The sequence below is a fragment of the Passer montanus genome, unplaced genomic scaffold, assembly GCF_014805655.1.
Source record: "Passer montanus isolate IOZ18808 unplaced genomic scaffold, ASM1480565v1 scaffold10, whole genome shotgun sequence".
Classification (NCBI taxonomy): Eukaryota; Metazoa; Chordata; class Aves; order Passeriformes; family Passeridae; genus Passer; species Passer montanus.
Window position 1 is genome coordinate 30,864,382 of NW_024356505.1, and position 26,055 is coordinate 30,890,436.

Genomic DNA, 26,055 nt, shown 5'->3' on the forward strand with positions numbered 1-26,055 from the left:
ATAAGCTTTGCAGCATCCCCCAGTGTCTCAACTCTGAGCCAAAGGGACTATTTACTAATCAATAGCCCTCATATTTTTCATTCTTTGCTCCTCTTTTGATAACAGAAGCCCCAGACAGACATAAGCAAAGAGAAACTCTATTCTGCTGTTCATGCAAGCCTGTTCACCAAATGCCTCCCATAGGCTGCTTTCCACCAGCCCTGCTATTCATTTAATCCATTCAGTCCCGAAGAAAGATCAACTTAGGCAATTAGACAAGGGATGTGGGCTCTGAGGGATAATTGGATGACTTGCATACAATAAACTTTTTGCACGGTTTCTTCACTTTTTTCTTTTGGTCTCTTTGCTCATCCCTTTGTTTCTCATCATTAATTTTTTTAATCAAGTTTGCAACACCCTTGCAGTTACAGCAAGATAGTAATGTGGCCGAGCAGCAAGAACCTGAACACCTACATTGCAGCTCCTGCTGTTTTATGCCTCTTTAAATTGTTCTGATGTGGTATCAAATGGGATGCAGCAGTCAAGGCTTCATTTTGTATCAGCAGCACTGCTGAAGTTGCAGGGTGGGAATAAATGAGCTTAGGTATCTTTGCCTAATCTCAGGTGAATTCTGGGAGAGAGCTCATATGGGGGGAAAAGTATAACAACAGAATTTAATTGCATTCTGGTGAATTGTGTGTGAATTATATCATAGACAAGGACCTTACTGACATGCATTAAAGATTGCTGGAATGTAATTATTACCTTTCTTTACCCCCTATAGTTATCTTCATCCCACCTTCTTGTCATCTCCAAGTCCAAAGTCTGGGAGCTCTTTTTACCTTGGGTACACAACCTCATTCTCATCCTTAGTCCTCAGCATGATGCTTCTAACTTTCATTTCCTACTGTTTTCACATGTTCCTCTCACATCAAGACTTCCCTCATGTCATCCTTCCTAATATTGTGTTTATTTACTGTATAAAATTGCCTTCCTCTGCTCACATGAGTTTAAACTTCTCTTAGTTCCTTTTATTTCCTGTACACTAGCACAATTTGTCAGACTGGATACACAGCAATTTAAAAGTACATAAAAGTTTCAACATTTCCCTCCAACATTACAATATAATTCTCTTTTATAATAAATTCCAGTGAAATATTAATGATCATTATACTATCAACCATAAAAACCAATAACAACAAAAAATAAAAATCTGATCTTACATTGCCTAGCTTGAGTGCTAGATTGTGTACCCAGCTGCTGAATGTGCAGAAGTCCTTTCCAGTGCTCATCTGTAAGGAGTAAAATATTGCAGTCACAGCGACCAAAATTTGGCTCAACCTGCAGGGATAACAGTTTTCCTTCTGGATGTCCACATTCAGCCTCACATGACAAATAGATACAATGTCCTGCACACCTCCTCTGAAAAGATGCTCAGGTAACACTGACAGACATAATATGAAATCAGGACAGACTGTGCAGAACCTCTGAAATGATGTGGGTTTCTTACAAATGAAAAACACCCATCAAGAACAAGGTCAAGAGGAGACCAAAATTTATTTCTCCTCCTACTAGAGAGATATTTATTCAAGAGACAGCTACCTTCAGATGAAAGTATGGAGGATTTAAGACAGGATTAATACCTGACTGAGAAAGAAATCTAAAACCACTTTTCAGAGTTCTTGAATGACTTGAGGCAGCTCTGCTCTAAGTATTGTCTCAGTGAAGAGGTTTGAGTAGCTCAGGCAGAATGCTGAAGGATGTGACTGTTGATTTGCTTGAAATGGCACTCTTGTGTTCTACCCAGAGAATACAAACTGAAGATGGATAATGAAATAATAGGGTAAAATATGATAAATATTTTTAAAATATTATTAAACTAAGCACACAAAAGGAGTGATGTTGCACTTGTCTACGAACAAAGAAGGAAAGGAAGATGGTAAGACTTTGTGTCTTTTCTGGTGAGATGTGGTGACAGCTGAACTTGCTTTGTTCAGTTCTCAGCAGCAGTTAACTTGCTGTTTTGTGACTGAGGAACACAAATATTTATAAAAATATTTTTTCCTCCTTTCTTAGTATCTCAAGGGACACTCACAGGTACCATGAATCTCAGGTGGTTTATGTCTTTCTGTTGTAGACCTCAGTACGCACCATAGAACATGGAGGCAATAAAACAAAAAAACCTAGATTAAACATTAGGCAATTGTCTTCCCAAACAAGAGCTGTAAGAGAAAAAGCCCAGATAATGCAGCTGAACACACCCATTTCAATGTGCACAACACAAGTGACAGAATACATGACAGTAAGAACCAATTTTGTGTACAGAGGAGATCAGACCAAGTGACTAACAAGGTCTTCTCAGCAACTCTGTAGAAAATGGTTTCTGGAAGAATATCAACAGGCAGTTCTCACCAGAATACAGGTGTTAACCTTGGTGCCCTGGCCATGTTCCAGCCCAGGTAATTACGTTTTACACTTAAATTCTCCTTCCATACTGCCCTGGCTTGTCTCCACTCTCTGGCCCTGATTTATGCGCAATTAAAGAGCAGCAGTGTGTCACTGCACAGGTGTCAGTGCAGGGAGTGGGGAGGGGATCAGCTGAGGGGTGAAGGTGTAGTTATATCAACTACAAGTCCCATTAAAGGTTAAGGAGTTCCTCAGAGTCCTTGCAAACATACTCTCCAGATGAAAGATAACCCTGCACAGACCATCCTATTCCTCACCTGTGCTTACAAGGAGGGCAGTTGATTTTTCTACTACTTTTTTTTCCCTGCAGGTGAGAGGATAGCTGGCTCCCCTTTGTCCCAGCAAGCTCAGCAAGCAGCTTCCTCTCCCTGATCTCCATCCTGCAGTGCTCCTGATCTCCGGAGGAGAGTTCCTTCATTTCCTCCTCCATCCTCTGCTGTGGCCCTTGAGCTCCACAGGAGATCCAGTGTCTCCTGAGCCTCCATTCCTGCAATGCATTCACCATCTGCAAATTCTAGCCCAGAATGAACGTAGCAAACAGGACTTTGAGAAATGCTCAGAAGCCTCTGTTTCACTGCCAACACAGTATCATTTCTTTGGGAGTTATGATCTCCTTTTGTCCAGGAAATTGTGCAGATGAGCTGCAGAACCTCAGTGTTAAAAGAGAAACACAGAAAATCCTTTAGCCAAAGAAAGGCTGTCAGAGCCACACGTCCCACACAGCAGCAATCCTGCCCTAGCAGAACTAAGTGTGTATAAGGAGCAATCCAACAACACACACAGCTCTGAGCCATTTTAAGGGTACTTAGAATGCATCATTTTTGTTGGAGCTGAATGCTGTAAGCATAATACAAAACCTGTGAATTAAAGGACAAAAGGCAACTTCCTATGCAGCTTCCTCTATTTAAAGATGAATCAGAAGTTATACTGTGTTCTAAGGCTTATTGTTTAAGTTTTGAGAGTGCAGTAGAGAAAAAAAATATGTTTTCAAAATAATTTGGGAGAAACAAGATGTAGTTAAGTGTATTCAGAAATATGAAAATACAATAGGTGAAAAAGCTAACATTGACAATCATTCAAGAAGTTCAATTATAACAATTATTTTGTAAGGTAATCCTTATTATTTTAAAATGTCTTTTGATGCCTGAAAAATTTGAATATCTTGTTTCATATTCCAAATATTACATTAAGTTATTAAATAATTTTGGTTGGTTTTTTCAGTTTATTTTTTACACACACACCAGACTCCTCTTTGAGTTGCACAGCATTAGAGTGAGAGAAAATGGACACAAACAGAAGCACAGGAAATTCTGATATAAAAAGCTTTTTCTCTTTGCCTTTGTTTTTCTAGCTAGCATGAAGCTGATCAAATAGTAGAACAGGCACCCAGGGAGCTAAATGAAATCTCCATCCTCAGAGATATTCAGGACACAACTGCAGCCCTGAGCAACTTGACCTGACCAAGCCCACTCCAAGCAGGGGGTTGGACTAGATGACTACTGGAGGTCACTTCCTCTGGAGAAGAAGAATTTTTAGAGATTTTCTGAATACAAAAACATATAGACAGACATAAACACATGCACATAAAAATTCTGTCGCAGCTAAGCACATGCTTGTATCTGCATTTCATTCTGCACATGGGCATATGCTCTACTGAATGTGGACACACATGTATGACATGCTACATAAAAGATGGACGCATCTGAGCCATGAGAAGGAATAATAAAAAAACATAAGTGTGAGCTCCAATAAAGCAGGATTATTTCTGACACTGAATGGTATGTTGGCTTTGCCTATTTTTCTGCTAAATTCTGACATCTTGAGCTGCAGCAATTTTAACTACAGCAGAGCAGTGCAACTAATGAAAGCTAATGAAATTCAGTCTGCATGAACTGTTCAGTGTGGCTTCACAGGACAAACAACTTAGCTCTGGCCATCTAAGCACGACCTAGAGGACGTTCCTGAAATTCTAATTAGACTGAATTGAGGAAAATGGCCTCATGGAAGAAAAGAAAAAGATGGCCCTTCTCTAATTCACTGTGCCTTCACAGAATCAGATGCACCCACCCAGTGTGACACATTTCACAACTGAGATGAGCAAAGGAAAATGAAGACTGTGACAGTTTTCCAACCACTCAGAGAAAAGCATCAGGGTACAGCCCACAGCACCTGGACTGCTCCAACCCCCTATGCTGAGTAACCAGCCCTTGTTGCTCTAACAAGGCACCCAAATGGAAAGTTTTCCGGATACTGCTCTTCAGGGAAATCTTCCAAGAAGAAACAGGTTATGAATCTCAACTTAAAATAGTAACAGAAGTGCATTTGGGGACTAGAAATTACCAGAGTATGATAATGTAGACAAAACTTAGATGAACAGCCCTACTAAAGTGAAAGGAGCAATTTCTTTTAATTGTACATCCTTCCATAAAATGCCTTTGCATAAATTCCCATAATTGCTCTTCTCCCTGATCCCCCAAAGATTTAGACAAAAAAACATTACTTACAGCACTGTTTTAATACCAAGTTAGTTCTAGATGAACTACAAAGGCCTAATGGAGTAACTGCATAATCTTAATAACTCTAGCAACTCTTTTAAATTCCCTATATCATGTCTCTAATATTTTTGCCTCACTTGCCATATATAAAACCATACAAGTCCTCCATTTTCAATGTCTGTTTGAAAACTTTTATCAGATGTAGAGATTGAAAAAAAACACTAATAAAAGAAAATTCTTGGAAAATTGTTTCCACAGAAAAGAAGCCTCTGTCTTAAGTACAGTTTTAAAAAAAGTTGGATCAATTAGCAATCTGTGAATGTTGGAAACATCTTAACAATGTCTCAAAGATGAAAGAGCATATCACAGAATGAGGAAAAGGGAAAAAATTAAATTATGTCTGCAGTCCTAATGAATCAAAGCCCAGAAGGTGGTCTCCGAATCAGCAGGTTTTGATGAAATATTAAGAAAAATTATTATTGATGAAAAATGAATAAGCTCTTTTTGATTTTAGCAACCTTTAAATCACACTTTGCTAATTAAAATAGCTTCAGCACAACCCTCCATTCCTTGATGGGCATTTAGCAATCCTAAAAACGAGTGGGTTAATTTGACATTGTAGCCAATATGCATAAAGTTTATCTTAAGCTGGCAGACACAGCACAGTTTAAGATGATGTACAAAATAATACACAGCTAAACCTTCTTTTTCTCCTTTTTTCTTTCATTTTTTTCCCCACACTATATCTACTAACACAATTACAAAGTAACGACAGGCAACTTCTGCTTGTTTTCTCTGCAGCATAGTAACACATACCACCACTGTTAATGAGCCATGAACTATGTCTTGGGAAATAAAGACCAATGCTAATATTTTCTGTCTTTGTTCGCCAGGTCAGAGCTCTTCTCCCCCCTAAGAAAAGTGGAAATGAAAAGTCTGAGGGACATTAGTTCTCACATGCCTTGAAGTCTAATTCTAATTGTTTTTTTTAAATGTTGGGAACAGAAATTATGTATTCTCTTTTCATCCCATCTTTGTACTGTTTCCTTTAAAATGGAAGCCTAGGAATGAGGGAAAGCTGTATTAAACTATGAATTGTTGCACACAGAAGACATTTTGTTACAGAAAGCAATGCAGCTCAGGCATGCCATGCATTGTTACAAAACTATGCACACAAATTAAAATGAAGCAAAATCTGCTCCTCTGCTTTTTCTTTCATAAATTAAGTCTTATATGTTATATCGCTGTCTAAACTCTGGGTAGATGAAATTACCTATCCATTACAAATATGTCATCTATTTACCATAATAACATTTGATATATCCATCATGTAAGAAAGACTGCTATGAATACATCAAATTGAAAAGCTATTTAAATGCCACTAGTATTTTAAAGAATGAAAAAAAATTATGGCAAGTAAGTCTGATTTTAGAAATAAGTCTGATGTTCTTCAGAAATACCTAATCATACAAAATAGGTCATGCAAGAAACCTTTCAATGTTTCACATCACAGTGTTTGAGCCTTAAGGAACAAGATTTCAAACACCTTATAAACCAATTCTTTAACAATACATCATGAAGTACAAGGCTGCAGGAATATACACTGGTTTCTGAGTGATGAGTGGAAAAGCACTGTTTTTCAGCTTTCCAACCAAGAACAAACTGAAATGAGATCTTTCAGCAATTTCTCAGTTTCCAGGGCTGCCAGTGTGGTATGTTTCATTCAATGAGTTTACAATATGTTAAAAGGAATTAACCACTTCCCCTTGCAACCCATATGAAGTGATGCTATTTTCCTTCCTGAAGTTCACTGCAGAGGATTCCTCCCCACAATTCGACTCCACCACTTCCTCCAGTGACAAAGTACTTTGACCGTAAGCAGGATGATTTGTGGGTCACATAAACAAACAAGGCTGGCCATAAGGATAAACGGTGTAGCTAAATATAGTTTGTCTCATCTGTGAAGGAGGTATCATTCATAAAAATAGAAAAGAAGGAAAACCCTTTCAAACCCTCCAACATAAGAAGAACATTTTACTGTATATCCATTAAACTACATTAAAGATTTACCTTCAAATTGCATATTTAATTTAAGAAAGTTAAAAGCCAAGGCTTCATGAAAACACAGGACTCTCTCTAAGCTCTTCCTGTGCACCCCTGTCCCATAACCAGACAAATGGAAAATGAAAAACCCCTAGCTCTTCAAATGCTTGGAAAGGAGAAGCCTGAATCCTTCACCAAAGAGGAACAGATGGGTTGACTGGAGGGACATAAAAGACAAAAACATCATAAATTTGTATTCTATTTAGAAAGGGCCACATTCAACAGCAACAACAAATTAAACTGATTAAATTATGGTGTTTAAGTGAGGCACAACATCAGTTTGCAATCCAAATTTTGGTTAGTAGGACTTACAAAGAACAGATTTTAGCAGTTTACACTGCTAGGATCAAAACACTTGATTTAATGAATGGGAAAGTCTTTTCTTTTTCAGCTTTGTGTACTCAAATATTCCCCATAATTTTCTCAGGATGAAGAACTTCAAGTTGCATTGATGGCATTAGTGGGAAAAAAATATGTGCACTTTATGCACACAGCTGGGTTTTTGGACTGCAATCTCAAACCATACAATAACCATTTGATGCCTGAGACATGGCCTTTTCTAGCTTTTGCATCATGGCTTTTCATACTGGGATATATAATTATATTTTATTTTTTCTTTTTTAAAAAATTAAATATTAACTTCTACCCTCTGAAAAAAAAGTAAAGGCTTTTCTCTTTTTTTCCAAGCAACAAAACACCCAACTGATCTATATCTGTGTGCAAATTGCATTAATTTACCAACAAAAAATACTACGCATGATTCAGTTACAAAATATTTAAATTACTAATATATTGTGTTGAAGGGACAGGTTTTGACCCCCCTTTTATAAACAATCTCTCAACTGCACTTAAAGGAACTGAAAACCCCCAGCTCTGCAGATACTCCCAGCTGCCAGCACCGGGAGCGCATCCGCAGTCTCCCAGAGCAGGGCACCAAGGGCACTTTTGGGCGGGCCCCTCTTCCCCTCCTGGTCCTGTAACCCAGAGAGGGAAGTTCACCTCTCTTATCTCTCTGTGCATTTGCCCACTGCAACCATTTGTAGAGGTACTAACCCCAGCTGCTTTTGTGAAAACAAACAAATAGCTGTCACACTTCAGATTGCACGGCAAGCCAGCCGGAGCAGAGGGGAAGAGAAACCACCGGGGTTTCAGTGAGGCTGTGGTAAATGGACAGAGACGTGGTTCTCACAACAGTATCAGTGCTTGGTATCTATTCAGAGAGAGGCCAGGACTTCCAAGTAATTAAAACGGGAGACCTGAATAGAGTTCACTGTAAGTCTGCCATTTATTCCACCAAAGTGGTAACCCAAACAGGGGAGTGCAGTTGCATACTTTCACAATAGGGAGCCTACATAAATCCTCATGAATTTATATTAAAACTTGTCTTATATTCTATCAAGATGGAAGAACAAAAGAAAACAACCAACCTAAGATAATAAAATGCCAATGCTAATAGTGTCTATTGGGTTCTAAATATACGGGTCTATGAGAGACCAAGCTAATTTTTAGGCAGTCCTGGGGGCAAGGATTACTGGCTTATAGGATGAAGGGTAGAGAAACAAAAAACCCCAATGTGTTAACACTAAAGTGAAATTAAACCCCATGAAGAGTCTCACAGAGGCTCTAACTAATCCTTCTCTGGGTTATAACAGACAGAGGAGGAAAAATATCACAATGACTTCCAAGTATTTTTTTCAGTTTTGCACATTAAAGAACTGCAAACAGTTCATTAACCCACTGCTCTCCAGGCAGGTTGCCTTGGAGAGTCTGATTATTCCACAATGGCATATGTGCCACTTCCTAGGCCAGGAAAGCCTTTCCAGAAGTCAGATTCTCACAGGAATGAAGCTTCGTAATGCCACAAAAGAGTGACACTGACTGGAAGGTAAGGATTTAAAACCTGTGACTGTTAATTTCTGAAACATTACCAATTACTTATGGCGTTTGCAAAACAAGGTCCCTGCTCTGAAATGCTTGCAACTTGAGTATTCCAAACATATTCACCTGCATGAGTGGTTCCTTCCCCTGTAGCACAGTATTCGCAGGGCTCTGATGGCAGAGGGTGATAAACAAGGAAGAATAAGGGATCCAGGAGATAGGAAAACGCTTCCAAATCAGCAAAGAGAAGTAAACAGAGGTAGGAGGGAAGAGCTTACTCATAATCTTATCCAATATAGGTTGTTAGCCCTCTGCACAGCTCTGCAGGTTTTAAATGTCACTGGATAGATGGTTTGCAGTGCCGTGGCCTTTCCCTTCACGAAAGTGCTCTTCAAGTCAACTTCCAGAACCATCAAAAAATCTCTTCTTCTGAGAAACATCCTAGCATTTACAGGATGCATCACCCTAAGTAATAACTCCTGTCTCTATCTCTGGTGGGCCTGGCAGTAAGCTCAAACTCCTACGCATAAATGATCCCACAGACTTAAGAACACTTCTGTGACTGACACTACTAATAAAGAAGTTTAATATAGCTGCACAAGAGTCTGCTTTTTTAACAAATATTTATCCAAGCACAGCAATATAGTATTTCATAGCTTTCATGACCCATTCTGCTATTGCTAAGAGTTATTTTATATACACTAGAAAGACAGGGTCTGCTTATTTCACATTTTACATATTCTTTTATTATATCAGAGTGTTTCTATGCAGTTTCCAGGTTTCATTACTCTCATGCCAATTTACGCACAAAGATATTACTGAGAGAATCAAAGTTAACAACTTAATAAAATGTTCTCCCATTCTTTTTGGAAAAGAAGCAAGGAAAGTATGTGACCCGACCTGAAAAAAAAAAAAATCTTGCCTCTTTGCACTGAGCAGATGACAGTTAAAGGAAGTGGGGTTATTTTCAGTTCCCAGATATTCCTTTGACATAACTTGATTCCACTTCTGATAGAAAATAAACCAGTTCACAAAGGTCTCCTTTCTAAAATGAAGTTTTTTCTTTTAATGGCAAAATGCATGCAAAAAGCATATGATTATGGTATTTATGTTTCCATTAAAATGTCCTCAGCAAGCTGGAGGAGTCTAACCTACTATTTTCAAGCTATTTAGATTTACAGCAGCACAGTGCCTATTTTATTTCAATTTTATTTCAGGACAATGCACTCTTGGTGGGAAATGATTAAAGAGTGACAGCCATTAGGAGTTGTCTTTCTACATCGTGCTCAGCTGTGGATGTCAGGTGATTGCCATAAAGCCCCACTGTATGGCATCCTTGTCATCTACATGAAAAGCAGTATTGATCAGTCGTTCAGCTTCTCTTCTGTGTAATGCAAAACATACTAGAGACATTTTTCAGCTAAGCTGAAAGCCTTATTCTCAAGAACTATGTTCTTGAGACACCTCTTTCCCAAATGGTGAAATAAACATAAGATTATACATTCCACCTCTGCTTCACTCCATCAATGCCTAACATAGAAGTGAAAAACTTCTTAGCAGCCTGTCTCTATTTGCTGTCAGCGCACTGGATGGAGCTGATGTCACAAGGGCAGCTCATGTATATGGAGCTAGGCTGATCATCAATCTCTTCCAACTTATTTATTTATTTGGTTTTTTATTTACTGCTAGTGCTTCCTTTCTTCTGAGCAATAAACTCCTCTGTTAAGAAAGACTATCTGCTTTGATTCTCTAGGATAAAGAGCAGAAAACTTTTTTAGTGTTACATCTGTAACTGATATAATCACTGAAAAACCAAAACAACCAACAAAGCAACACTTTCCCCTCTAAACCCCACAAACACCCATTATTGACTGAACTCTGATGCAATACAAATTTGCATTAAAGTAGTTCTAAACCAGTTTCAAGTGCTGTAAGAATATATTTGAGTAGCATTTACTATTTACAGGCTGGATTTTTTTACTAGCCATTGGGTAAAACATTGTCACTTACATACATCTAGCTGTACATGTCTCCAATGAGTGACTTAATATCTTTTCCTCCTTTGCTTGTATTTTGACATTATATGAGCTACTTTCTGTTTAAAGAAATGGATAAACAAAATTTAAGGAATAACCATGTGCTTCCTACCATTTTGTACTATCTGTCTACACTGATGAGCAGTTGACATACTTGTCCTCCACTTTGCTATTCACTATTTGCCATGATACAGTTAAACTTACCACAGTTGGTGGTATGTGTTGATGAAAGTAATAGAGAAGTTGAGGGAATATTAAAGGAAAACAAACCCTGACAAGGCCTCACACACAGCCACAGTAATTCTCTTGCAAGTTACAAAAAAAATTGTCATAAATGTTCAGCAATGGTATGCAAACTATTATGGGACATTTTGTTATAGACTCCTTCATAACAGACTTTTAAATAACCTTTTGGACATACTTAAATGTCAAATTTTGTTTGGCACTAAGCACCAAACTTCAATAGAAATAACATTTCCCATATAAACAATGCTGCTTTTAATATCAACGTGCTAAAGATTTGAGACAGCCTGGCCATTACCAGCTCCTGGCAGTTCAGCACAAGGGTAACACACTGAGTGATTTCCCTTTCCATCCACACAGGCTGGAAGCAACTGTCTCTACTCGGGTAACCTCTGAAACAAGCAGAAGAAAGGAAAGGATGGGAGGGAGAAGAAGTAAAACACACTGAAAATAACACTCACCACGGATGAACACTCATGTACACAATATTTTAAGGATGCAGAACTGCAACCAACTATTTCTCATCAAATTCTCATCAGAATAAATCAGACTGCAGAAAAGAGAGATGGAGAAGAGACTTGAGCAGAGCCACTTGCATGCTTGGTGTCAAAAGGGCATCACAGGCGATGCCAAGTGGAAGAGGAAGGTATCACTGCTGGAAAGGGATGGAAAGAAAGAGATTGCAATGCACATGGGGTGAGGTGATGGGTTTTCTACAGACAAGGAAACAAAAGAGTTAACAAGTACTTCAGGTTCACATGGTGACAACTGATTCTTAGAAAAATGCTCAGATGATGCTTTCTTAGTGTATCTAAGATAAAGCCTGTAAAAGACAGAGCAGCCTTTGGGAAGGTATCTCAGCAATAATCCAGGCTCTCACACTGAACATTACAAAGGTCAAGCTCCCAGATGCCCCTCACACACCTCAAGGATGACTGAAAGCTGCTCCATCACAGCTGTTACACCTCCTCCAAGCCCAGCCAGGTGATCTTTAAAATCCTTTCCAATCCAAACTATTTGTTACATGATTCTGTGACACAGTCTCTCAGCACTAGTCCCAAAGCACAGACACAGCTTCTGGGAAAGGTAATTTTGAACCTGAGATTGTGCACATCACTGAAGGTCCCCAGAAGGTCTCCTGGAACCAGGGGCATTCACCACCACCTCAGCTTGGTTGTTGATAAAGAGGTGAGGAGAGAGAGGAAAAAAAACCCTATACCCCAGACCTTCATGCCTCAAACCCCTGAACAGGTATTTCAGAGTACAATTATAGCAAATAATAATAATTTTACATTTTAATTAAATATTTCTTTCTGGGTGTTTCTTGTTAAATGTAGCCCCCTTTATCACAGGACTAGGGTTGGTTTTTCATGCCCCATTTCTGGTACCCTACTTGCATTTTATCTCTTTGTTCAGGCCTATTGTGTGTGCTGGGTCTTTCCTTTTGTCACAGCATGATCCAGCTGTGAGAGACAGGACCCTCTGTGCTCCAGGAGCAGCCTGAATGTACAAAACTACTGCACTGCTCTTCAGTCCTACCCACCTGATTAACATCAGATTCCCCTGGTACTCCATTATCTTCCACTTTGCTCACTCTCTCCTGGCTCTTTTATCAGCCACCACACAGAGTTAACTGGGTCACACAGGTCTCCTATTTTGCCGTGCCAGGTTTGTATCAAAGAACTTTTTTTTTGTTGATGTGACATTGATGCCATTCAACTCCAGCATGAAACACTGCCTTTGGTCTAACAAAAACAGCCATGAGAGTCACCACGTGGCCGACATATCCAACCAAGCTATCTTGAGTTCCAAAGGCACAAAAGTGCTGAAATGTCAGGCACCTGGGTATACCAGTGCCAGCCAATATAAGGCTAAGGAATACAAAATTCCAAGGACACAGTTGCTGTCATCTTTTAACATTATTTTGCTTCCTTCACTGAAATAACATATACATACCACAATATATAAATTATTTACTATGAAAAGTAGACCTTTTACACAATGCAAGAGAACAGTGTGATTGAGAAAATAAAAATGCAGCTATGCAACCAATTTTTAGTAAAAATGTACGCATTCCACAATGCATCTGAGATTTTCTTATTTGTAATATTAGAGGATGTATATTTATCAATATTATGTAAAGAAAATTTCCAAAATAGATCAAGTGGAGGGTCAAGTACAATACTGTCAGTCCTCAAAGAGTTTTAGACATTTAGCTGAAATATAAATGACTCCATTACCACCTAGAAAAGAATATGCAAGGTGAATGCCACTGCTTATGTAGAAGCTATACAGATCTCAAACACTGCACACAAAGACATTGCTTTGCTGATTTTACTGAAAATTCAATCTTTTTCTGCTGGAAAGAATGAGGTAGAAAACAAAATGAATGGCTTTACTTTGAACTAAATAAATAACTTCCAAATGAGTGAACAATATGTCTTGCATTAGGATTTTAGTGTTAATCTTTGTAACAGTGAGAAAATGCAGAACTACAAGTTTACAATGGTAAGCCAAGAAAACAGGTGTATTTTCACTGTTAAAGCATAAAAAAGCTGTGAATTCTGCCTTTCACTATTTTTACTTTATGTTAGTTTACATTCCTCTTTTAGCATCAGGTTTCAAATGAACTCAGAACTCCATCAACAGAAACCAGAATTTTGCCCAGTTTCAGCATAAAAACAAGCAAGACACAGTTCAGATAATGTAACTGCAGGAAGAGTACAAATCATAAGATACAGCCCAAGAAGTAGCTCAGTTTCAGCATAAAAACAAGAAAGAAACAGATAATGTAACTGCAGGAAGAGTACAAATCATAAGATACAGCCCAAGAAGTAGCTACTGAATGAAGCTTTTGAAGAATTTGCTCACTTGTCTATACTTAATAAAAAATCTCAGCCTGTTAGACTGAAGTTCAGAACTACAGTAGGATTAGAATCCACGCAAGCTTTAACCCATTTTTGCTATAACAACAGTAACCTTCTAGAGATTTTGTAACAGCTGTAAATAGATTGGAAATGTTGTATTGCACAAATATATCTTTTATAGAGCTTTGACAAATAAACCTGATTACGTTAAGAATTAGAATTTGATTCTAACAATACCCAACAGTGACTCCAAAATTCCAAACCATGTGAAGAAAGAGAAGAAATGTAGTTGCTCTGCAGAAAACAACTTTCCTGTCCCATTCTCTAACAGGTTTCTTTGAGCGAGTTCAATACTGTTCTACATAAAGGCTTAAAAAAGCCATTAATAAAAACACAGCGCTGCCTTTCCAACTGATGTGGAAAACCATCTCCCATGACAGAAACAACACAAGAGCAGATTTTGAGATTTTGAATTTTGCATTGATTGAGGTGTGGTGCCTACCTGTCTACAGGTGAAGACTTTGAATTCCGTGGTTTCTTCACTTGGGCGTACAAGGCCTCCACCGTGTGCCCTTCCCTCGGGCTCTGGGGCCGGGCGCCCAGCGCTCCTGTGCCGCTGTTGGGAGAGTCGTAGGCGGCGATGCCGGCGTACATCGGATCCGCGTCACAGCCAAACGCCCGGCTCAGGTCCTGGATCTCCGCGTAGTCGCGTTCCCGAGCTTGCCTCTCTCGGAATTCTCGAGTTTTCGCCTGGATTCTGGAAAGTTAAAAGAAGGTTGAAACCGATGGATGTCCCCCCTGAGAAATCTGAAAGCAGCAGTTAGTAGACACTTTAGGTAGCCTATCTTAATGGAAACCAGTGAAGGTTTCCAGTTTCAGCTTGCCATGAGGTCTCAAGTTTACCTCCGACAATGAAGCCTAGATTGAAACAATGCTAATAATCAACTTGGGTCTTTAAGGAGTACATCTGAGTATGCACTGTCTTTTGTTTCATTATCAGCTAAATAATGACTAGCTATAGCTGCTGGTAAACAGAGTTAATCTATCATTTCATGCTTCTTAGGATGCCTGTGCTTTTACCTGGCCTGACATCATTCATATTGTATTGTACTCCATCAAAACTTACCAGATTTAATGGTTCTAATGCATGTATTTAGAGAGGAATTTTAATGTACAGTCTTAGCTGAATACTTCGATTTTTTTTTCTTCATAATTTAAAAACTGTGTAGGGATAGGACACATGGATATATTTATATCTGCATGCATGCAGTAAACAGCAGAAGCAGATTCTTGTATGATTCCTTTGAGATGTGCATGCTTTTTAAAAAACATAAACAAACTGAATCTGGCATCTCTCAAAAGCAGGCTGCATCTTCTCAGAAAGTGCCTTGTGTTAAAGTCACAAATGAAAGGTGATACTGGACAGGATTTATATCTATGTGCACTAATTTAGCTGTATGATAAAAAGTGACAGATAGAAACAGATGACATTTAGGAATCTGACAAGCACAAATCGAGCAGAGGTCATATTTTCAAAAGCACATAAAGCTATCACAAAAATTTGATCTGGGCTTCGAAGTCTCTTTGGTATTTTATAAAATTTGATGTATTGCACACACACATATGCACAGCAAACTGACCACACCCCCCCTCCTTTACACTGTCACCCCAGACCAGTTTAATGCTCTGTCATCATCACAAAATGAAGCTGTCTCCTCCCTTCCATTAGTAAAATGTGCTCCTTTTTCATCTAATACAGCCATGGCTACAAAGTGACAGCATCCATCCATGCAGACTACTGCTCTATGCATCTCTGCTGTGTGCCATTTCCAAAGACACCTTGTTCACCAACTTTCAACATGAGCAGCCTACTTAAAGCCTCTGTCTCTTTTGAAAGCAAGCCTTGACTCTTCTGAAACTAGAAAAACCTTAAAGTTAGGTAGCTTTGACATTCTAGGGAATTTTCAAGATTAGACTTGCATGAACAAAAGGGGATACACAAAGGGCGGGATTCAGACTGCAGATAAAGTCATGGAATCCTAGTGCCAGCAGTAGGAGAACTCGGAGCAGCCACATGTGCAGGATCCCCTTACGGTGGCCAGGAGCTGTTGGCAGTGGACTCCAGAGTCAGGAACCACCAATGTGTCAGAGAATGAAAGAAGTCACTGGAGACACTCTTGATGCTGCTGCTGAGGTCTTCCTCAGGAGCTTGGATACCCAGTCTTGACTGAGCAGCTCAAAAATAAGCAGCTCTGGCCACCTGACATCCTCAGGTAATCCTGATGGACTTGCAGCTGCTGGGCAAGTGCTGAAGGTCATGCTGGAGTCCCAGAGACTGTGACAGCCCAAATGACACAAGTCGTCTGTGTTCAAGCATGTGAATCCAGCCCTGAGCTGGTATGTGAATATCAGAAATAGCTCTTCCTCAGACTGAGTCCCAAGCAAACTGTTCCTCTACAAAGATACCATAAAAAATAAAGGAATACAGGGATGCCATGGATACACATACATGTCTTCCCCCATAAATCCTGAAAGTATTGACCACAGATAGTGATTTGGGATACAACCAATTGACCAAATTACCTTCAACAGACAGAGCCACCTACATTGATGGTTCAATGATCCATTTACATGCCCCATGTTAAGTCACAGTGAAAAGAAAAAAACACATTTAAAAAGTTCATTAAACTAACCTAACTTTTTAATTTTGCAAATATTAAAATTCTTTTCTTTATTGGTTGCTTTTTATTTTAATAGGGAAAAATGGTAGTGAAAACTATAACACTAGTCAGCTGAGAGAATCTTCCTCTGCAACTTCAGCAATATCAGACCGGAATTGTTTTTTGCTTAATTTACAGTGGAGAGGGACTCAAATTTAAATGCAAAATTCATTTCAAACTTAAACAGGGTTTCTGCAGGTCTATTTTAAAATAAAAACATGTATTTTACCTTCTCCAATACCCCAAAACTGTAAATTCAGAAGTGTTACAGCCTTAATCACTTGGAAGGTATCTATGTAGGAAGAAAAGCAGGTTTGAAAATCACCCCTTGACTCCTCTCACTGTAGTTTACATCCCAATTTGTAGTCCAATACTATTTATTTTGTGAAGAAATGTATTTATCTACTGATATTTGTCCTCTGAATGGGAGAAGCAATGGAAATCAGAAATTTCTTAGCCATTGGTAGCTTTAATTTTAATTTTCCTTTAAATGGATAATTTATCATCATATATGGAAACACTGACACCAATTTGAAGGGGAAAAAAAATCCATGTATTTTAGATAACCAAAATTTCCGTGCATGAAATCAGGCAGTGTAACAATAATGTGGCACAGAGTAATTCAATCAGAAGAAAACATTGTTACCTGCAGTGCTTATAAAACAGAATTACCTGGTGGTTACAGGTGATATCTGCCTTTGTTACACAAACTGCTACGGGAGAGGGCAGTGACCTTCTGTGACTTTTGACCATGAAGATCCCATCACTCCCCACAGGTGCAGACATGAGTGTGCCCTGTTTCATGTGAACCACCTTTTCTCCTGCATCTGCTTATTGGCTCCTTAATGGTTTGGATGCTGAGCCACTTGCAGCCAGAGCATTCAGGTTTTCCTGTGCATGGCTCCACAAGGGATACTTATTCCCATTCAAGTGGGAAAGAACTGATTGCTGAAGTGTTATGCAAATAATTATGTCCACATCTACCAGGAAATTTTTTAGAGTATTTTCTACAATTGCTAATACAATGTATTAATACACATACATAGTATTAAAAATCAGAGTCTAAACACATTAATCTTCCTGTTAATTATAAACAAAGTACCAAGTAGCAGTTTGCAATAACATTTAACAAAAGAGAACACTAAAATTAAAGGTATAAGGTATCCGACGATACTGAAACACAAAATGTTCTGATTTTTTTCTCTTAATTATTCTTTTGTGCTTTACATTTAAGCCAGTGTGAAAATGCTAGCACTTTCACATGACAAGAGTATAGGTATTTCAATTGCTTAACATATTTTTGAATATTGTTTAAAATATGTTTGGGTTTGCCTTTTCAAGGACATACTACATTTAAACATTATGTCTTTCAGCTTGAAGGAACCAAACGACTAGGGAAAAATATGGAGGCATATTCTTGAAAAGATTAAGAGCTCTCAGCTGAATACTGCACTATCCCTTTTGAATTTTAATAGCTTTTAACTCTGAATATATTTTAATATAAGGACTTGTACTTAATGTGATGTTGTATTTTATGCTGGCCCCTCTGTGTGTTCATGTGTGTATATGCTTGATGCACCCTAAATCATTTGCTAGCACACACCACATCAACTATGTATATGGGAAATGCCAGTGCAGACTGTTGTGGGGGAGATTAAAATGGTTATGTAAACACACTGTGCAGCACAGATGAGAACCTAGAACTCACTCTGTGCTTCAGCCCTAATCAGCAACACCCCCACTAATGAAATCCAGTATCTGGAGAAGTGTTTGACCACAGTGCTTTGGTTTCATCATGTGGATAAGTGTATTAAGCTGTCTTCACTGAATTGTATTCCTTCATGACATGGCACAATAAAAACGCTATGTCTGAGATTTCAGATCAGCTAATTTTGAGGATTTATGGCAGTGTTAAGGATTTTGTGGTGGTTTGATAACAATAATAATAATAATGCTAATGCTTAACTTTCATATAACTCTTTTCATCGTCAAAGAGTTTTTGCAGAAACTGCTAATCAATGTTTCACTATTTAAACTGAACTTTTAAAAATACAAAAGCTATCCCAAGAAGTTTTTAAACCCTTCCTGCTGAAATGTTAACACTGAAAATGTCAACAACACATTGTCATACTTTTGAGACTCAAATTATAATGTTCAGTATAAACTATCCTCATGCATTTGTGTGCCATTCAATTCAAAAGCTAATGATAACTGCCTCAAATGACAATATTGTTAGCTTCAGAACTTCCTATAATTGTTAGAAGAGCTTTTCATTGCAAGCTAATCCAGTAATGACAGACATACCAGACATACCCATTGTACAGCAATTCCTATGCACATGAAATGGTGGTCACAAAAAGAAGGCAAAAGCTTTTGCATGGCTCTCCCCAGGAAGCAGCAGCTACCTTGTTCCCTTCTTAAAAACTGTGAGAGATATTCAGCTTTTAGATGAAGGCAGCTACCATTTTAGACACCTAAATTTAGTACGTTATATGGTATCAAGGTATGTTTTGAACTCCCAGGAGAGCTGGTCAAGATTCAGTCACATGAGGCAGGTGCTGCATGGTCCAACACTCAGTTCAGCTGAACATCTGTAACATGGACATTTTAAAGTGAAGCCAAACCCTTCTCCAAGCTCTCCCAACTGTGTTGAGTAGCCCCTCCTTGACCACAAAGAGCATTTAGCTATGTAACTCATACACGGGTACTAAGTAATCATTAATTTGGGATCCAATTCCACTGTGATCTAAATGTTTACTGCAGTTCTTTGAACTATACTTTAACTTTTTTCAGCAACAGAAAAGTCAAATCCATGGAGCTGGATGAGCTGTTGCTGGTAAAAGTGAATAAGCAAAGCTGTCAAAAGAAAACAACCCTTATTTCAAATAAAGTTGGAAGTAAAATATAAATATATTTTATAAATATATCCCAAATCCCCTGGGACCTTCAGTCTCCTTTGTTTGGATTTTTTCATATTAGTGATTTAGTTCCCTGCAAAAAAATCACTACTTATCTTAATTGATGAACACAGCATGGGAAGGATATTCATGGCTAGTACATTACATTTGCCACTGCAATGGCAGTAATGTCCTCCCCTAAGAGCAGAAAAAAAGTTGGCTGCTGTTTCTGGTGTGCAATTGCTTGGTCAATTCAATTAATCCTCCTGCTGCTGCCAGGATTCAGCTATTGCCCAAGTGATAATCCACACCCTCGTCTTTTCCACCGAGACTCGCTCATTTACAAAATCAGTATTGAACGCTTGCAGTTCCACATATGTGAGATGGCTGACAATGTTTATTAAGGATAGAAACAGCATTGTGTAAGGACAGAAGCTTAATGACAAGCCATTCACGGCTGCCAGTTCTCAGCTCTTCTACCATCAGACTGGCATGCGCTGGGATGATGGATTGGAAACAGAGAAAAACAACAACACGTTTAGAAAGCCAGTCAGCTTGTTCAAGTTAGTCCAGCGGGATGAACACATTCAGTCCAATTTTTGCCAGATATCGTTTCTAATAAAGAGGTCAGAAAGTGCACTGGCCAGCAGCCAGATCTTGTCAAATCTGCCCCCTCCTTCTTTGCTAGTGAAAAATACCTTGCAGGCACAGCACACCAGGTCTCACTGTTCCTCCCCCAACCTTCTCAACTGCCTTCAGGGCTTTAATGGCCCTTTTTCTAATTTTTGGCAATCAAGTCAATATGGGAGTTTGTCCTCTCCTGTATTTTTCTTTGACCTTTGTCTGGACCCAAGCAGAATTTTTCTGACAACTACCCTTCTAATGAGGGTACCTTGATTATAGGCATTACTGTGATTTCACTCTGAACCGGCATATGACACTTAGCTTTTCTTGCCATGATTAGAGCTAGTCAGTTATCACAGTTATAACCACCCCTCAGCAGAGCCATCTGCTCTCCTGGGAAAATCATTCTGAAAGATCACTGTGCACTATGGATAATCCTGGCCACCAACAGCCACAGCTTGTAAATAAGAAAGACACCTCCTCTTCCTCATTTCCCCCCATTTCATTCAAAACTTAAATGCCTTTTTTTAAAAAGTGAGAAAATACTGCTATGTAAATATAATTTTTAAATTGAAAGGCTAGAGACTCAAATTTTTGAAGTCATTAAAAAAAAAAATTAAGAGTTCTGCCTTATCTGCTATAGATACACATGTGTGGCAAGTTGACTGAAATATGACCATCCTCTGACCTCAGACACATGAGGAAACACATGCAAAATGTAGTCAGTTTGCACAAGCATACAGGGACAAAATCAGAAAGGCCAAGGCATAATATGAAATAAAAGTAACAGGGAGCTTTAAAGATGACAATAAATCATTGAGTAATTGCATTAGCAGTAAAAGGAAGAGCAAAGAAAAGGTTGCTCCCCTGCGTGGCAGGGAGGGAAGGATATTGACAGATGATGCTGAGGAGACCTGAGGCTTAATGGTTTTTCCCTTTGCATCTGTCTTCACTGAAATGGTTGACTGCAAGCAGATGACCAGCATAATTGACTACCACCAGTAACAAAACTATCTTCAATATACCAGCAAAATAAGTAGCTAGAAACTGGTTAAGATAGTTGAAGTAATCTGACACACACAACTGTCTGAGGCAGCCTCAGACTTTTTCAGCAACTAGAAGAACTTGTTGAGGACAGCTAAAATACTAAAAAACTAGAAAAAGTCAAACATACCTCAGAGAAGGAAGAGAATTAAAGACTCATGAGTTTAACTTCAATCCCTTCTTAAGTAAACTACTGGTAAGCACAGAGGAGATAATGGGACAAACAGTAGCCACCATAGAGTTATCAAGAACAGATGTGGCTAAAGTCAGTCAGATTTCCTTCTAAAACACTGGAAATGGCCTTGTGAACAGAGCAGAAACAGTCCCAGGCTAAGAAAAACAGCTATGGGATAAATGCAATAGGTTGAACAAGGCTGCTTCTACAGAGTATCTAGATAATAGATTCACAGTCACCAGAATGGACAGATTGACATATTTTCTAGTGGATCACTCTGAATTTACTCAGGGTTTTTCATTATTAATTGGGACACTACTGAATCTGCAGAAAACCCAGATGAAAGAACATTGGAGGAAAGGATTAAGATTTCAAATATTCTTGAAATACAGAGTAGACTACAAAAACAGAATTAAATAATAGCAACTAGAAGGTAATTTACATAGTTCAAATAAATAAACAATCAAAAGTAGAGAAAAAAAATCTGTGAGTTGCTTTTTCAAGAATGGATCTGGAAGTTCTACTGAGTAACATATATGAGTCAGCAACAACAAGCTGTTTGGGAAAGAAAAAGACAGAGTGGGGACATAACAGCAGTCTGCAAACACCAGAGGAAAAGAATAATGTGTTAGGTATTTAACTGAAGCAAGAATGATTAAGATACTGTGAGCAGGACAACTTCCTAAACAAAAGACAGTGGAAAAGACTGCCATAGGAAGCTGTAGAGTTTATTGTAAACTAAGGAAAAGAAAAAAAAAACCAAAAAAACAAAAACTCAGGGTGAAACAAACATCTTGCAGGAATGGCATACCCTGCAGATACTACGTTGAAAAAGTGACATGGTCTCTCTTAATGATCTGTAATTCTGCACCTACACAGAAATTATACATACATATATTTCCTACGTACTGGTTTTACAACAGCTGAGAAATTTAACAAGGACTACATTTTTTTCATGTAAAAGGCTGCCCATCATCTCTAAATTAAAGAAATGTATCTACATAATCAGACAGTCTTAATTTTCTTTCTCCTTCAACAATCACAGCCTATCTGCCAATTAGAATATGTGATAGTACTTACTGTCTCTCTGAAGATCCCCCCTCCTCAAATCAGAAGAGATGCATGAGAATTTCAAAAACGTTTAATGAGCTACAACCCAGGAGGGCTGCAGTTAAAAAAGAAAAAAAGGTGAAGGATAAAGGTGATAAGGTGATTACTTTAAGTGCCCTAATATATTAAGGAGAGAACATTATGCTCATTTTTATAAGGAGTTATATTAAAGAAGGCTATTAAAGAAGGCAGCAAAATACAAATGAAGACGTAAAGAAATGAAAAAATGCAGGAGAGAAAGTAAATATTATGCATATGAGCAGGTGAAGTGCAAACACCAATTTGAAATCAAGTGACATTGATGAAACTAAAGGAGACATTAAAATTATTTCCTCTAACCTTGTGGAATCTCATATATTTCACCCCCATCCTTCCTTATCACCTGACCTTCTTGATTCACCCTTTGTTTTTACAAAGTGAAGACACGTCCATGTCAGCAGGTTTGCCAGTATTTCAAACCTGCTTTCTTGGATGTTTCAGTAAGCAAATGAAAATCCTTGCTTATTTTGGGTTAAAAAATTTGCAAATTATCTTACTTACGCTTCAATGGAGCTTTCAGCCTATTTTGCAGTTAACACTCTGCCACGTTTCAGGGTGAAGGGTTTGCCTGCTGTGCTTTTTTGAAAGAATATGTTTCAACCAAAGGAGAATGTTGCAGGTACACAGGAAGCATAGGTCCTCCTGTCTCCAGAACAAACACTACCTCGACTGAAATTTTCTGTCCTTATTTTCATGTCTGATCCAAGGATCAGTGACACCAGCAGTGGAGGATCACCCAAATGAGCAAACAAGACTGTTACCCTGCTGGGACCCATGTTTCATCAAAGAACATCATTGCTGTCTGAAAGTAAAATGGAAATTAGTTTTTCTTTTCCATAACAAAACTGCAATCAGAAAGGCTGATATTTACACCTATGACAACAGGTCCCCCATCATTAGATTATCTTAGCTCTAATCCCTTATTTAGCTCTTCTGCTGCATGGAAGTAGAAAAGATCATGATATTCAACTATTGCTGAAACACAGCACTGCTAAAACACAAGCTCCTCTTATTTAGCTCTTCTGCTGCACGGAAGTAGAAAAGAAAAGATCATGATATTCAACTATTGCTGAAACACAGCACTGCTAAAACACAAGCTCCTGCTTTCCTCCCTCCTTGCTTTAAGGGTTCTGGTTTTCTCCTCCATGCAGACTTGCTTGGACCACTTCTTCCCGTACTTTTTTTTCTCCTCAACTGGAGAACAATTTCAGAAAGCAGCACTGGTGGGTAACATCTGAATTCTGAAGCTAGATGTATAAGAAGCAGCTGTTCCCATGTGTGCAAGAAGCAAATGATATAGGCAAACCACATCTCAAATGGTACCATACACCTTACCATGAATCAAATCAGTCATTTCCAGGTACTGCAGGCAGCAACTGGAGGTCGAGCTACAGTACTCTTACCAGTTGGTTGAGCTGAGCCTATCCACCAGCCATGCTCCTCTAGCTGAAGTCTAGCAACAAAAGTGGGCACAAAATTCTGCTGCCAGTTCTATCTCAGGTCCATTGTTCTGTGTTTCTAGAGTACTATGTATAAAATAGCCTAATCTGGAAGATGGAAAATGAAACAGGATGAAGCAATGAAAAACCTCACAACAAAGCAAGGATTATGTGAATCTCATACATTGAAGATGAAAGAAAAGGAAAAGAGAAAAAAAAACCCAAACCAATAAAGAATATAGCTTATAAGTTAATATCTTAGCTCAGGACCCTCAAATTCACACCTACAACACCTCTGAGGATTCACTTCTAAAACCTCACGGGGTCACAGTACTGAGAGCACAAATCTCTAGCATGGCCAGAAACAGAGCCAGCTGTCTCACAACTCCTAAAAGGTTTCTTCTAGAAACTGGTCACAAAATAAAGGTTGCAGCTGTGGTGTGGAGGGAGGATGGATCTGCCTGTTACAAATGCATCATTAGGTGTCTTTCTGGCTAGTCAAATACTTGCTGCTACATTTAAGAATTAGAAAAAGGAGTAGGATTAGTGCCTTGCTTTACTGTCAAACAGAGTCCTGTAGTGCAGTGTGGAAAACCTGACAGGTTTTCAGTTCTGTTCAATTCAGCAAGAATAAGTTCAGTAAGTTAGTAACTGATACAGCTATTTTAATTCTCAAATAAGTCTTTGCCACAGTAACTCTGCCACTAGAGGAGAATTCATATGACATCAGAGGATGTGCTGCTGCCTTAGCCTGAAGTTCCTGGCATTCTAAAGTGAAACATTTTAGTGTTCTTACTTTGAACTGATATGTCTAAGAGAGTAGTGAATTTATATGATCTACAAGACACCTTAAACTAATTTATAAGACAGAATATTATAAAGCTCACCTAAATTATGTTTTTTCAATATATTAGAAGGGACTTGGCTAGACCTTGCCCAGTGCAATGTGCTGAATCACTGCAGAAAAATAATAGAGAAAATATGTTTTTAGCATGATGTCTTAAAGTCTCTATAATTACAATATGTAGCTAGAGAATATGTAGTGTTTTGTTTGAAAAACACTTCCAGTAACTATTATTCTAGAAAGGCTTCAATTTACATAGCTCCTAAAGTCAGTATTTTTATGAAGTGGAATTGGCCTGAAATGCTTTTCCAAAGCTCAATATTCACATGCTTCACTTCTGTGTTCTCTTCCAAAAATTATTGCCATTGATTTTTTTTCATATCCTGCACCCTTATCCACTATGTAAAAAACCAATGCCAAAAACAATGCTACAAATCTCCACGAAACTGAGACAAGCAGACCCCATCACAAAATAAGTGAGAAAGAGAAACATATTGCTCTGATTATCTGATCACTGAGGAATCTTTCCTCTCCTCCGTTACAGGATGGGAAGAAGGTGAAAGTTTTAACAGAAAACTTCACTAATTACCTATATTCTGAATGTTTGCAGTAATAATGGTTTTAGATGTAACAGTTTTTCTGAAAACTGTTAAGTGGCATCAAAATACAGCAGCAGTAAAAGTAAAGCTGAATCTTTATTTCAAAAACACAGATAAGTCTTAGACATTGTAAGAAACAAAAATCCTTTCCTTATCTTAGCATGTTGTCTTTTTTCCTTAAAGTAAGATGAAACTGCTCAATGAAAATATTTTGCTTAAGGGGGAAAAAAGTTGGGGTTTTCCAATAAAAATATTATGGTCTCTCTGGGAAATCTGGAAAGACACCAAGACTGTCCTGCTGTTCAGCCCCCTACTCCATCTGATACTTTAACAGTTCCAGATGGCCTTTACTACAGGATGACCTTCCCTCTATTCTTTTATTATGACCTTTGGGTCACAAATTATCTATAGGATGCTGCTGTCATTCTGTAAGACACTGCTGCACTCTTTCATCTAAAGAATAAAGATGCTTAACATTAAAACTCATCTTTGTTAGT

At 38.4% G+C, this 26,055-nt stretch overlaps 1 protein-coding gene across 16 annotated transcripts in view; it reads right to left on the reverse strand.

The window, feature by feature from the left end:
* The window catches only part of PARD3 (par-3 family cell polarity regulator), a 445,202-nt gene that overhangs the window by 83,866 nt on the left and 335,281 nt on the right, over positions 1–26,055 (reverse strand). For 13 of the 16 annotated variants that reach the window (XM_039705901.1, XM_039705907.1, XM_039705894.1 and 10 more), the window contains one exon: positions 14,570–14,824. In XM_039705901.1, coding sequence (XP_039561835.1) covers positions 14,570–14,824 — 255 coding nt within the window. Of the gene's footprint in view, positions 1–14,565; positions 14,825–26,055 lie in introns of those variants that run through there. The other 3 variants (XM_039705966.1, XM_039705917.1, XR_005627160.1) reach the window with 3 other exon arrangements.